This window comes from Sciurus carolinensis, chromosome 4 (assembly GCF_902686445.1).
Source record: "Sciurus carolinensis chromosome 4, mSciCar1.2, whole genome shotgun sequence".
In the NCBI taxonomy this organism is placed as follows: Eukaryota; Metazoa; Chordata; class Mammalia; order Rodentia; family Sciuridae; genus Sciurus; species Sciurus carolinensis.
Window position 1 is genome coordinate 165619776 of NC_062216.1, and position 14152 is coordinate 165633927.

At 44.8% G+C, this 14152-nt stretch overlaps 1 protein-coding gene and 1 non-coding gene across 18 annotated transcripts in view; both read right to left on the reverse strand.

Annotated features, from left to right (window-relative positions):
- The window catches only part of Rbfox2 (RNA binding fox-1 homolog 2), a 267810-nt gene extending 254030 nt beyond the window's left edge, over positions 1-13780 (reverse strand). For 4 of the 17 annotated variants that reach the window (XR_007108444.1, XM_047550772.1, XM_047550768.1 and 1 more), the window contains exon 1: positions 13118-13774. Coding sequence is in view for 15 of the 17 variants with exons in the window: in XM_047550772.1 (XP_047406728.1) it covers positions 13118-13300 (183 nt within the window). In the remaining 2 variants the exon portion in view is untranslated. Of the gene's footprint in view, positions 1-13117 lie in introns of all 17 variants that reach the window. The other 13 variants (XR_007108445.1, XM_047550771.1, XM_047550769.1 and 10 more) reach the window with 8 other exon arrangements.
- Positions 3617-3691, reverse strand: Trnat-ugu (transfer RNA threonine (anticodon UGU)). Its single transcript has one exon. It is a non-coding gene; the product is annotated as a tRNA-Thr (tRNA).
- Positions 13781-14152: the final 372 nt, after the last annotated feature.

Genomic DNA, 14152 nt, shown 5'->3' on the forward strand with positions numbered 1-14152 from the left:
AAAATAGGGCTGGGGATGTGGCTCAGTGGTCAAGTGCCCCTGAATTCAAACCCTGGTACCAAAATAAATAAATAAATAAAAAGACTTAACATGAATTTAAATATTGCGTATTATGTGCAATTTTAGTCACCATGCTTCAAATACAGTTACGTGATTATAGAAAAAGCAACAAAATTATTAAGGAATGTTTTAGAACTATATAAAGGTGGACTTTTTTTTTTACTTGTGGATGGAAAGAATACCTTTATTTTATTTATTTATTTCTATGTGGTGCTGAGGATCGAACCCAGAGCCTCATACATGCTAGACAAGCGCTCCACCACTGAGCCACAGTCCCAGCCCAAGGTTGATTTTTTTTTTTAATCAAATGTTTTTATTAAGTTCTTATTTACTGAATTCTTATTTTATATCCCTGACACTGATGGAAGGGTCAAGAATACAAAACTTCCTGCCTATAAAGAATTTAAACAGCACTGGGGTGCAAGAAAATAGGTAATATTAATAAAAACAACTATTATATATGGAATGCCTACTATGTGTCGGGCCCTGAACTGAGCACATTACATATATTATCTCTTAATCCTTACTAATCCTGTATTTTGCAAAAGAAGCTGATGCTTAGGGTAAGTAACAACCAAAATTACACAGCTGTGAAGTGGAAAAGCTCAAACTTAACTCAGGGCTGACTGACTGCAATGCCATTCTATTCTTCTAACCTTGGAGAGGGTAAAGCTTTTCTGCAACACACACACGCAAAACAAACCATTAATGAAAACTTTTACTATTACACACACAAAAAAACTAACCCCTGATATAGTTAATGAAAAGAGCAAGGGATGTATAAAGTATGCTACTGTTTGTAAAAAAGAAAGGGGGAAGAATAATACAAACAAGTAACAGTGGCTACTTGTTTGGTGAAGAGGGACAAGAGGACAATCAGTGATGAGAGGGAGGATTTTACTAAATATATTTTTATGAATTTAAAGTTAGGAATTAACTTAGAAGTAGGAAATTTGGGCGGAAATCCTGATTTGGTTAAGTCAGTTTGTTTTTTTTAAAGTCAGTTTGGAAAATGCTTCATAAAACCTCAGTCACAACATCTGCTTACAAAAGCACAAAGTGATAGTTTTTTTAAAAATGTAGTTCTAATTTCCAAAGTTATTCAACTTTTTTTTTTTTTTTTTTTTAGCAGAATGACACCTATTATTTCTCAAAGAGCAAGCAAGCAAGGGGTTAGCCTAGTGACACACACTACTCAGGAGAAGCAGGAGAAAGCACATTTGAAGCCTGCCTAGGCAATTTAGCAAGACCCTGACTCAAAATAAAAAAAGCTGGGGATGTAGCTCAGACAAAGTGCACTTGCCTAGCACAAGCAAAGCCCCCAGCAATGCGGACACACGTGCACAAAACCAATGTAATACGACTTGGGATATTCCAAATAAAATTAATTTCCTTGCTTAAAACACAATTTTTGACCAAATTTTTTAGGTTTATTCAAGCTCTGGGACACTGTTAAACCAAATAATTCACAGTGAAGCTAAAATCCAAAAAGGATAAATGACCCTCCAGCAAGCCCAAGAACATCAAATAAGGAATTCTTAAAACAGGCTTCCCAAGACTGAAAAACAAAGCCTACAGGGTAACACTCCAACTACACTTCAAAAAATGCAAAGTAAGCATGAAGGGAAATCGCACACACACACACAGAGTTATCTATTAATCACAGCATTTTTATACAGTTGACAAAAATCACTGATGGCCCGATAAGCATCTTTCTGAAAGGCTGCTGCTGCACGCAGTAACATGTTTTAATGCTAATGTCTGGAGGCAGGTAACGCCAAGTAAACCAACCCCTCTCCAACACTGTAAACCCAGCCAGCTCAAAGCCAGACTACTGCAGCAAGAGGATCTGGTCAGTAACACAAGCAGCCAAAGACCTACACACAAACTAAGGGGACAATGAGCAATGGGCAGCATCTGGGAATGGAGAGAAATGGCCAACAGAAATATTTAAAGCCAGAGAGAAATTTTGAATCTGACCAGAACTACCTCAAAGTCCTAGATGATATTAATACTAGTCAAATCAGCTTTGAGGAGTTATAAATCAGACTATGACTCTGATTTTATATATATAAAGTATGCAGTACAATCTGTATTGGAGTACAAGCAGCACAGGTATGTATATATGAAATGAACTGCTAGAGGGACAGCTGCCTAGCATAACTTTTTACTCTTATAACAAGCTGCTTCTGTGTCTCACACAGACACACGTACAGCATAAACCTGGCTCGTACTTTCAAAACAAGTACTACTAACTCCCTAAAAGCTTTGCTAAAGCTCCCACTGCTGAGAGGCAGCCATTGTAGAGACTTCCTGAAATTCCAACGAAGTCCTCAAACCCACTGTGCCAGTCACTGACAGTGACAGTGTTCTGCAAGCTTGTATGAGGTGCAAACCAATAAGTTAGGTCCTGTGAGCCACCACAAAATGTCTTCCAATTTTCCAGTTTTGCTTTGAAATCACACAACCCATCCCCTAGAAACCAAGAAACAGCAGGTGAAAGCTGTCAAAGTCAGATATTCAGACTGATTAGGGGACAAGCCAGTCTGATTAGGAGATAAAGGAACCTCATTTGCAGATGCTTTTGCCAAGGGAAAGGGATAAAAAGGGGGAAAAGTCAAACAAAGATCTACAATTCCTGTCTTCTACCCAAAATTATTACTCACCCTCCCAAGAATTTCTGTGAAGCACTGAATTGCAGAAGGAAAAAAAAGAAAAGAAAAACAAACTTAAGGCTGTAAGTATGACTGTAAAAAAATCCCCAGGAGAGGATGACCTATGAAACTAAGCTCCATGCAACAAGGGCTAACTATGCAGCTGCTTTTCTACTTGCCTAAGAGTCCAAGATAAATAGAGCAGGCCCATCAAGAAGACCCACCAACCTCCAGGGAAATGAAACCAAAATCCTCTTGTCTCAGGACAAACCACACACCCCTGAAATTAATCCCTAAAAAAATCCACATAGGTCTGCTTTAGAAAATATCCTGGTTGTCAGCAATCAATATCCCCTCCTCCAAACAGCTGCCAATCTGCAGAGGAAAAAGCTGCTCAAAATAAAGTAACTGGAAGAACTTCCCATGAGTCTCTGTTCCCTGAGCTTCCAACTCCAGCAGTAGCTAGAGGCCACCCTGGGACCCCACAGGCCCTGCCTGCAGTTCCTCTAGTTCTGCTAGTATTGCCTCTGCCCCTTTCCCAACCCCCAGAGCTAGAAGAGTCCCACAGTCACCCACCCATCCCTCAGGATAAATCATGCTTTGCTTGTGTTATTTCCAATTAGGATCTGACAAAATCAATGCAGCCAGAAAGAAAATAAACAGTATGCCTCCTCCAAAACCACATGCCTGGAATAAAATATTCAATACCCAGTGCAAAATCTCTTTGCCTCAACAAAGGAAAAACCAAGAAACCAGACCCTACATGGGAAAAATCCTACATAGCAGGGTTTTATCCGGGGACTTAGGTCCCTTAAAAACCCAAGTATTATGGTTGAACACACCCATGTGGAAGTCTAAACCTCAAAGGCTCAGTTTCCTCCCTTGGGAAAATAGGTTTTTTTTGGGGGGGTGCTGGGGATCGAACCCAGGGCCTTGTGCTTACAAGGCAAGCACTCTACCGACTGAGCTATCTCCCCAGCCCCGGGAAAATAGGTTTTTAAGAAATTATTCAGTCATTATCATCTGATGATTCATGACTGCCATCTACTTCATAAAAGGTATTTATCATGAATCCTCAGGTGAAATTTCTAGATGCCACACAGTGCAGAATACATAAGGAGGAGGGCAGTTCTCTCTCTCCTTTCCCTTCTTTGAACTTGTTTATTCATTCAAAATCTAAAAAGTCAGAGGGACTATAAAATATAACCACTCGCCCTATGAAGGCCCAAACCACACTAACAAGGGAAATCTCTAAGCTGAAGAACAGTCCAGAATTCTTCAGGAGCCAAAACCAGAAGCTGAAAGTGAAGGGGGAACGGAGAACAGCCTGAGAGCAGAGTTCTTGTAAAATACTTCTATAAATCTATCCCCAAAGCTGAGATGTAAAGGAATTGTATCAAACTTGTTCTTTTTCAAATACATCCAATAGGAGTTATCTGAAAAACAGTGTATTTTGTGAAGTGTCTCAATATTTTTCCTGGATACATAAAAACAAGCAATAATATCTGATAAAATTCACTGGTCAGGAAGGGGAAGGTTGAGGTCCATGGCTGACCAAGTGATTCCGTTCCCAAATGGTGTTAACATATCTGAACTGGGATACCCCAGAACCTTGGCAGCCCTGTGAAAAGGCAGACCAGCAGTCTGCTCCAATGAACTGGAACACATTAGCCCTAAATGTCCCCCTCACTTGCGTGTTTCCTCCTTTTTCCTTAACCACACTGTCACAAAGGAGCTTTTTACACATACACACGTGTACTCAATTAATATCTGAGCACAGGAAACTAAATATCAGGTTGCCCTGCCCACCCAACACATTCAGCAGTTAAATTCCACCCCAGCTTCTGTCTTCAGAAAGCCCTCTCTCACCTTTAACCCTGATGCCAGTGGAAAGATCAGGTGACATTCACAATATCAACCAACACCTAGTCTTCACTGTGAGCTGGAAAGCAGAACAGGGGCCAGACCAGACCCCTCAGGGAATATCTGGAAAAACAATTAAAGACGTCTGCAGGCCCCAAATGAGAAGCAGGAAGACAAAGATCAATTTGACAAAAATACTGGTTTCTTCACTATTTGTACTCAGGCATAGTGCTAAATCCTATGGATCCCTAAAGATCCCTTCAGGATTTCACAGTCTGAGCAGGGGTGGAGGGGTAAACATTTGATCAAATGGTAATCTAAAAAGTTCTATAACAGAACTACAGACAAGGTATTTTGGAAAACAGGAGTATGGGCAGGATGGGAGTCATAAAAGGCACCCAGGAGAAAACAATATCTAAACTGATTCTTGTTTTACAAATAGTGGGCAGTGGGGCAGAAGGAGAAAGAGAAAATAGAATGTTAGTTAAAAGGTCCAGAAACAAAAGTGAATTACCTGAATGGCACATCATGCTCACTTGGAGGTGAATAGTATAAAGAGATGGGGCTACAAAAATAGGCAGATGTCAGGTCAGAAAGGCCTGGTAGGCTCAAGGAGAGAATGGACTTCATCCTGAGATCAACATAAACTTTAAAAATATTTTAAGCAGGGGCTGGGGTTGTGGCTCAGTGGTAGAGCACTTGCCTAGCATGTTCGAGGCCCTGGGTTCAATTCTCAGCACCACATATAAATAAATAAAATAAAAGATCCACTGACAACTAAAAAAATAATTAAAGATATATAAAAAAAAAAATATTTTAAGCAAGGAGTAACAGATTCACTCTTTGAAATAGATCCCTCTGTTAGCAGTCTGGAGAGTGGGTTTGAAGAGATGAAGAGACAACACACAGGCATCCCTGCTGTTTCCATAAGGCAAAATGGGAACAAAAGATGCCATTTTCTAGGGATGGAGATGTAGCTAGCTCAGTGGTAAAGCATTCACCTAGCATGTATGAGACCCTGGGTTCAATCCCTAGCACTGCAGAAAACAAAACCAAACAAGACAAAAAGGTGCCATTTACTTGATGCAACAAATTTAACCAACATACCTTAAAATTTTGAAATACAACATTTTCACCTGGGTTCCATGAAATAGCTGCATTCCCCAGTGCAGGAAGGCTGGTACATCAGTAGTCTTTCCACTCCTTGGCAAAAAATGAAATGTCTCCCCTCCCTCTAACAGACACCTCAATGACCAAGTCCATTCCACTTCTCTCCCAACCACACGAGCAAATAAGGTTTCCCAGTTTAACACACTGCTCATCTCTAACAGTTTCCAACTCTGGCACTTAATCAATCGGAAGCACATTACCTCTCCATGCTGATCAAGCAGCAAGCAGAAACTAACTGAGTGCTACACAGCGGGATATAAGAAAAGCAAGAGATAAACATGTTGGGCTGGGATCCAGGATAGGCACTTCAAATAATCTCAGTTACTCATTGTAGTAGCACATAAGAGTATGTATTAATTTTCCCAGTTCACAGATGTGAGAACAAGAACTCAGATGTTCAATGTCTTGCCAAAAGCCATCCAGTTGTTAAGTTGTAGAAGTGAGGACTCAAATCCATGTATGAGAAACTCTAAATGATCTGTTTCTATCCTATACAATATGTAAAGTACATATGGATCACAAATCCGTTTAAAAATTAAGGCTGGGTGGAATAATAGTAACAATGTCTACCCTTTAAAAACAAAGAGAGAATCCCTATGTTAGAGTCTCAGATAGGTCAGTGACAACTGAGTGATTTCAACTTACTCGGAAAGGTCAATGACAAATGAGTGATGCAATCTCCAAATGCTACTAAAACGATCACTCCTGGGCATTAGTGATCAAAAACGTTCAGGCTCAAATAATCAAAGCAACCTGGCTATAATACATCCTCCATACTTTCCCAAGTACCCAAGACAACGTTTGAAAAAACACTCGGGGCTAACTGCTTGCTCACTCACTCTTGAGTGATTTCCCAACTACTTTACCAGCCCAAATTACAGAAATATGTCTGGGATTCACATGGCAGTCCTGATCCGATTTGTCCCAATCCTGGCTCAAGCAGCTTTGCACTACCCTCCTAACTAGATCAGCGCCAGCCAATGGGTTTACTCAAGCTGATCTGTGATGGATTAGATAATGAAACCTTAGCCATGTAAGCTGCCTGCTCACACTGGGGCTGCAGGGGAGAAGAATAAGAAACTCAATACCCCTAGAGGCCACCTAAATGCCAAATGCACTCGCCATGGCCTCGCTCCATCTGTCTGCTCATGCTCCGGTTGCTGCCATCTCCTTTCCTTCATCTCTGTGGCTCTTCCCTCCTGCCTCCGAAGGCAGAGCACATGTACCCCAGAATAGAAAAGTTGCTTTGCAAACATATAGCTAAAATTCAAACAATCTCAGTCACTAAAATAGCTGTCTTTATTGTTTCTGCAAATTATTAAAGCCTAACATCCAAATGACGGCCTAACAGATGTCAAACTAGAGATCCACTTGCAACATTCTTGTTTACACTAAGTAGTATACTGAATTTCTTCCTCCATAGTCCTGTAATTTTGAGGCCTGCCTGCACCAGTCTGCTTTATAACAAAACGGAAGTTAAATCTCCAGTTAGCTTCTGCTGTATTCACACATCAGTGTAATAGAGGAAAAAATGACAAGGTAGCTAGAAGATGGGAGAGGGAGTTGAGACCAATTCAACTGGTGCTAATTTCTAGAGTCACCCTGAAGAATAATTCTACATCTACCTCAGAGATTACTCTCTCCTCAAATACCTCAGTTTTAAATTCACAGGTTTCTAAGGCTTGAAAAAAATTAGTAATTTTTACATGATTGTGCCTCGATTTCTCCATATATATTTACCACTCTGATAGTGTTATGAACTGAATGCTTCTGTCCTCCCAAAACCCATGTTGAATCCTAACCCCCAATGTGACGGTACTTGGAGATGGGGCCTTTGGGAGATAGGATGAGACGCTAGTCAGGATTAGAGGGTGGAACCACCATGCCCTTATCAGAAGCACTGCACTTGCTCCACCTCTCTCACCATGCACTGACCAAAGGACACGTGAGAGGTGAGGAGGCACTGCCTGCAAGCCAGGAGACTGGACCTCACCAGACACCAAGTCTGCTAGCACCTTAATCATGGACTTCCCAACCAAGAATTGTGACAAATAAATGTCAAGTTAATTCTATGGTACCTTGATGCAGCAGCCTCAGAAAACTAAGGCAGGGAGGGGCTAGGGTTGTGGTTCAGCGGTAGAATGTTCACCGAGCACGCATGAAGCCCTGGGTTCGATCCTCAGCACCACATAAAATAAAATAAAGGTATTGTGTCACCTACAACTAAAATTGTGTCACCTACAACTAAAATATATATTTTTAAAGGCAGAAATGAAATGTCAGTAATTTTAGAGAGATATTGCTCATGAAATTACATGTAAGGAATGAATGTTTTTGTGTAAATCTACTCAAGACAGCACCATGCTCAGCATCAGACTCAAATACCCAAATGAGGATCCAAAGAGACAGCCAGAGTCAGCTTCCTAGAAGGAAACAAACCCAGAAATAAGTGGGAGGACAGACTACTTAACAGATAACAGAACCCACAAAGCAAGTACACACTACCCAGAACCCTTTCCCTGAGACCAGAAGGAAAGTCTCTGTGCTACTAGAGTCACCTGCTAACACGAACAAGTACTAACCCCACACAGCTAGACTGACTGACTGGCACTACAGTCGGAAAGTTACTGAGCCAGATGACAATCACACCAACACTTCACTGCCATAATGCATTTTGCTGAAAGCTATAAGCAATCATTTAGATGCATCTTACCTTATAAAGCAGCCAAATTCCTAGAAAGTTGAAGAAAAATATAATTTTTGCTAACTGAATTGTTTATATCACTAGAAAAGTGAACAGAAGAATTCATTTCCCAGCCAGGCGCAGTGGTGCATGCCTGTAATCCCAGTGACTCAGGAGGCTAAGGCAGGAGGATTGCAAGTTCAAAGCCAGCCTCAGCTATGGCAAAATGCTAAGCAATTCAGTTAGACGCTGTCTCTAAATAAAATACAAAATAGGGCTGGGGATGTGACTCAGTAGTCAGGTGACTCTGAGTTCAATCCTCATTACTCGAAAAAAAAAAAGAATTCATTTCCCAATATATTTGATGGCACCTAAGTTTCATACATATCAGACTTGCTTAAAGTGAAATGAACTTCTAACATCTATACACATAATTCATTTAACTTTCTTCCAAGTTTGAGTAAGTTATTTCCAAGTACTCTCTTCAAGAACCAACTACATTTCTCAAACCACATTTCCATTTAATGTCTCTTCCCTCCTGCTCCATCATTCTGGTTTCTCTATTTCTCTCTTTCCAGGGCTGAGCTGGGTGCAGTGGTGCATGCCTGTAATCCTAGCGGCTTGGGAAGCTGAGACAGGAGGATAGCAAGTTCAAAGTCAGCCTCAGCAAAATACAGGAGGTAAGCAACTCAGTGAGACCCTGTCTCTAAATAAAATACAAAAAAGGCTGGGGATGTGGCTCAGTGGTTAAGCGCCCCTAAGTTCAATCCCCGGTATCCCCTCCCCACAAAAAAAAAATCAAGATTTATTTTCCAGGGCTACACTGACCCCTCTTCCACCTCCACAGAGTTTCTATATACTGCCTTGAAAGCACCAACCCTGCTTCTCCTCCCTAAGGTTCCTTCTGAGTCTAAAGATTATAAAACAAGCCTCAGGGACTCTCTGTGGAGTCCCCTGAGCTTCATTCTGAGAAGTAACAATTTACTCCAAAAGCTCAGAGAATGCAACCCAACAGAGTTCAGCTCTGGAATCTGAAGCTGACAGATGCAGTTCCATTTAGAAAGTAGCCTTGCAAAACTAACCCCAGTAAATGACTTTTTTCTGTAAAAAGCAGTTAATCCTTTGGCACTCAAAGGGATTGGGAGATTTTGTGATGGTACCCTTACCCCAGAATTTCCTGATTCTCTTTAAGCCCTTAACTATTTGAAAAAGGTAGATTTAAACTTCAATTTAATAAGCACTGAGCACTTACCATGTACCAAAAACTAACAAGTTATTATGGAAGATAAACACAAAGGAAATACAGTTTCTGTCTTTCAGGAGCTTACAATCTTACTAGGGAAATAAGAAGAATAAAGCCATTAGGGATAATAAAAGACAATGCATATGTAAGCATCAACATACCAGGACACAAAAGCAAGGCCTAACACACATCAACTAAGCTGTCAGGGAAGGTTTTATTAATGAAGGATCTAGGACTTCGGAAAAACTCCACTGGGTTATGATATAAGAAAAAGCACACGTTTAAGAACAAAAATGATAATGACAAGACAGAGGATACTTACATGGGGCCTATGAGCATTACTGAACCCTCTTCCCTCATATGTTTGCTTGGTATTGGGAATGGAACCAGGGGCACCTCAGCACTGAACTACATCCCCAGTTCCCTCACACTCTGAAAGGCTGGTTGCTCACCCTATTCAAAGACACCTACAGAGACACCATCCTTTATCATCTTCATCATTCTCTATTCCTTTCCCTGCTTAGCTTTTCTTCTTAAGTCTTATTACCAACTAAAAATAACTGTCTTCATTAGTTACCACTCCCGATTAGAATAGTAGATCCATGAGCGCAGGGTCTTTCTTTGTTTACTACTATATCCCCTATGGTTAAAATAGAAACTGGCATGTAGCAGGTGCTCTATAAACATTAGTTAAGTTAATATTTAATATACATATACGAACTTTTTTTTTGGTACTGAGAATTGAGCCCAGAGGTACTTAACCACTGAGCCACATCCCCAGCCTTTTTTAAATATTTAACTTAGAGACAGGGTTTCACTGAGTTTCTTATGGTCTCACTAAATTGCTGAGGCTGAATTTGAACTTACAATCCTCCTGCCTCAGCCTCCCAAGCCACTGGGATTACAGGTATGTGCCACCCAGACCAGCTCACACACTTTTTAAAAACATTTTATCCATTTGTCTCTCCACCTAGATCACATGAGCCTTAACAACAGAGAATTTAGCTGTGCATGGTGGCACACACCATAATCTCAGTGACTTGGGATGCTGAGGCAGGAGATCACCATATTTGAGGCCAGCCTCAGCAACTTAGTGAGACCCTAAGCAATTTAGTGAGACTTTGTCCCAAAATAAAAAATAAAAAGGACTGGGGATGTAGGTCAATGGTAAAGCGCCTGTGGTTCAACTCCTAGTACCAAAAAAAAAAAAAAAAAAAAAAAAAAAGGACAGTGAACTTAGCTTATATTTTTTTAGAAGGTAACTTAGAAATGATCTTAGAAATGATCTTATACAAACACTTTATTTTACAACTAAGAAAACAGAAGCCCAGAAATAAGGGATTTCCAGGTTGGGGCTGTAGCTCAGTGGCAGAGTGCTTGCCTAGCACATGCAAGGCACTGGGTTCGATCCTTAGCACCACACAAAAATAAACAAATAAAATAAGGAACTTCCCTAGAACCATAAAGCTAGTTGAAGGCAGGGAGCTAAATCAATGATTTAAAGACCTGTTCGACATGGTGTCGTGGAACTACAATAATGAGAAGGTATGAAGTAAAAAATGAAAAACATTAATGAAAACACAGAGGAAAAAAAAATTATCTGTGGGAATGTTCTATGTTGCTCAATTATACCCAAAGGACATAATGTACCCCTTCCTCTGCACAGTTCCTATACACTGCTCCATTTCTTGAGCTAACCTGAAGGCAACTAGTAACAGGCCACAGGCAGAAATGGGGAAAGAAAAGGGGTATCATTATTAACTATGATTTAATTAACTATGATTGACAGAAACAATAAATGAATACATATGTGCACATGCCATACACATCAAATGGCACAAGATCACCAGCACTTCCTTCCAGTCTCCTCTTCTTACCACCCAGTGTTAACCAGCTCTTCTGAAGTCTCCCTGTAGCCCTCTATATTTTTTCCAGGGCCCAGAGCTTTTACTTCTCACAATCCCACCACATGAGAGAGTTCTCATGGAGAATAAAAGCAGGCAAAAAACAAACAGACAAAAAGAATCCAAAAATAAACACCAAGAGAGTCACTTTACCCAAACCAACTGAAGTAACAGGGTGGACACTGCAAAGGAGACCAAGAGGCACACAACACACATGCAAGGCTTAAGTGCAGCTCCATCTCTAACACAGGAAGTCAGGCGAAGCCTTGAAAAGCAGGCAGCAGAGCACAGGAAGTCTTTCAGCACTGCAGAGATTTCCAAGAGTGGTGTAATGGAGAGAGCACAAGAATAGGAATTAGAAGACCAGGCTCTGAGCTCCAGTTTTACAACCAGTTAACTGGGTGGCCTTAGGCAAGTCACTAGTCTTCTCTAGACTTTTGATTCCCCATCTATACAATGAGGTGATTAAAATATCATGGGATTTAAATCCATCCCCCCACAAAAAAAAGATGAAAATTACTGATTCTTTTCCACCAAAAACTGCACATAAACTAATATGCAGAAGATTCTTCCAAGTCTACCCAGATTAAGAACCCCTGGAAAAGATAATGATGCATTTGGTCCCTTCTATCTCTAACATTCTATGATTCTAAGAGAATCAGGTACATGTCTATAAGCAACTGCTGCTGGGGGAGCCTCACCATTTTACAGCACAGTATTCTCTGAGCAGAGACCAAATCCCAAAACCCACGCGGTTTCAAGTCCTTCAAACTACAGAGTAACTGACATTATCAATACCTGTCCCGTTCCCTGCCCAATTCAGTCAGTTTATCCTCGAGTCCACAACTCGGAATCCAGTCTTCTAAGAGCCCTACAAATTTTCTTTTGTACCCCAAGGCATCAAAGAGTTACTCGGAGTCCTGGCGGTGCAGGATGCAACTGGCAAAGTACAGAAGGGACACGTCCTGTGTTCCTCTTCGGACTATTTGCATGTGCCACCAAATTAAAGAGTATGAGCACCTCGGTGTCCCCACACCACCACCAAACTCCGTGTACTTCGCACACACCCCCCGCGTCGCTGCCTGAACCCACGACCTAAGCCACGTCCCCACGGGCTCTCGGGAGTTCTCACTTTTCACGCCGCTCCCTCCAACGCCCTCCCGCTCCCCATCCCACCGAGGCCGGGGCTGCCCCAAAGGCGCTCCTCCTCGGGAGCCTCCCCAGCGGGTCCCCCGGTCCTGGGCTCGGCCCGGCCGCTCTCCTGTGGGCAACGGACCCGGGATTTCCCGGCTTCCCAAGGAACTACGGTAGGGCTGGAAGAAATGGACTCCGGCCCGAGCCCCGCCAGGCGCGGGACCCGCCTGCACCCCTGGCCCCAGCCCTGCTCGCCCCCGCTTCCAGCCAGGCCCCGGCCCGCCGCTCCCGCCCGCCTCCCGCCGGGACCCCCGCAGCCCTGCCCTCTCCCGCCGCGGAGCCGGCCGCCCCTCCCGGCCCCGCCCCGCACCCCGCGGTAACGGGGCGCCGCGTCCCGCGCGGTCACCTGCATCCCGCCGCCGTCGGCCGCCGCCTCCTCGGTGCGCGGCCGCTTGCTCAGGCCGGGCTCGGCTCCGTCTCCTCCCGCTCCGGGCACCGGCAGCTCCAGCTCCGACTCCCGCTTCATGCCCCGGGCAGCGGCGCCGGGCCCGAGCTGAGGCGGCTGCTGCGGCTGGGCGCCTTCCGCCATCCGCCCGCGCCCCCCTCGCCTCCGGGAGCCGGGCGACCCGCGACAGGCCACCTCCCCCTGGGCCTCGGCCCCGACTGTCGCGACAGGCGGGCGCGCGCCTGCCCCGCCCCCCGCGTGCGTGCGTGCGTGCGCGCGGGCCCGGCGCCCTCGCCGCTCGCGCCCGCCGCCGTCGCCCGCACGCCCGCCCGCCGGCTCGTCGGCGCGGGGCCGCTGGCGGTCGCCGCGGGCGCTCGCTCGCGCCCCTGCTCGCACACGCGCCGCCCGGCCGGCCCGCCGCGCCCCGCCTCTCGCGCTCCGGGGTCGCCGCCGGCCCGCGCTCGCTCACTCACACTCTCCCTCACAACACGCCGGCCGAGGGAGGAAGGGGGCGGTCCGGCTCCCGAGGCGTGGGGAGGGCTGTTTATTTGGGGGAGGAGGGGCGCGAGGCCGGGACGAGCTGACTGGCCGGGATCCTCCGACCCGCCACTGTGGCAGCACCGGGAAGGCGGGGAGAGAAAGGAGGAGGGAGGGACCGGGATGTAGGACTCGCCCGCGCGGGAGGCTGTGGCGAGGGGGCGGTGGCGGCCGAGCCCGCGGAGGGGCGGGGCCAGACCCCTCGGCAATCTCCGCCCCTGCCGCCCGAGGGAGGCCGGGAAGAGATCGGGGAAGCTCGGGAATCTCCGGCGCTGGCCCGGGATTGTCCAGGAGGCGCGACGCGACTGGAGTGCCTGCCAGCGCGGAGGGGGCGGGACCCGTCTCCTCGCGGGGCGGGGCTGTAGCTAGGGTAGGCGGAGCTTGAGAGGCCCGAGGGCCCGGGAGCAGCTCCCGCCTGCAGGACTAGTTGTGCGGAGTTGTGACCCGAGTTCACCTATC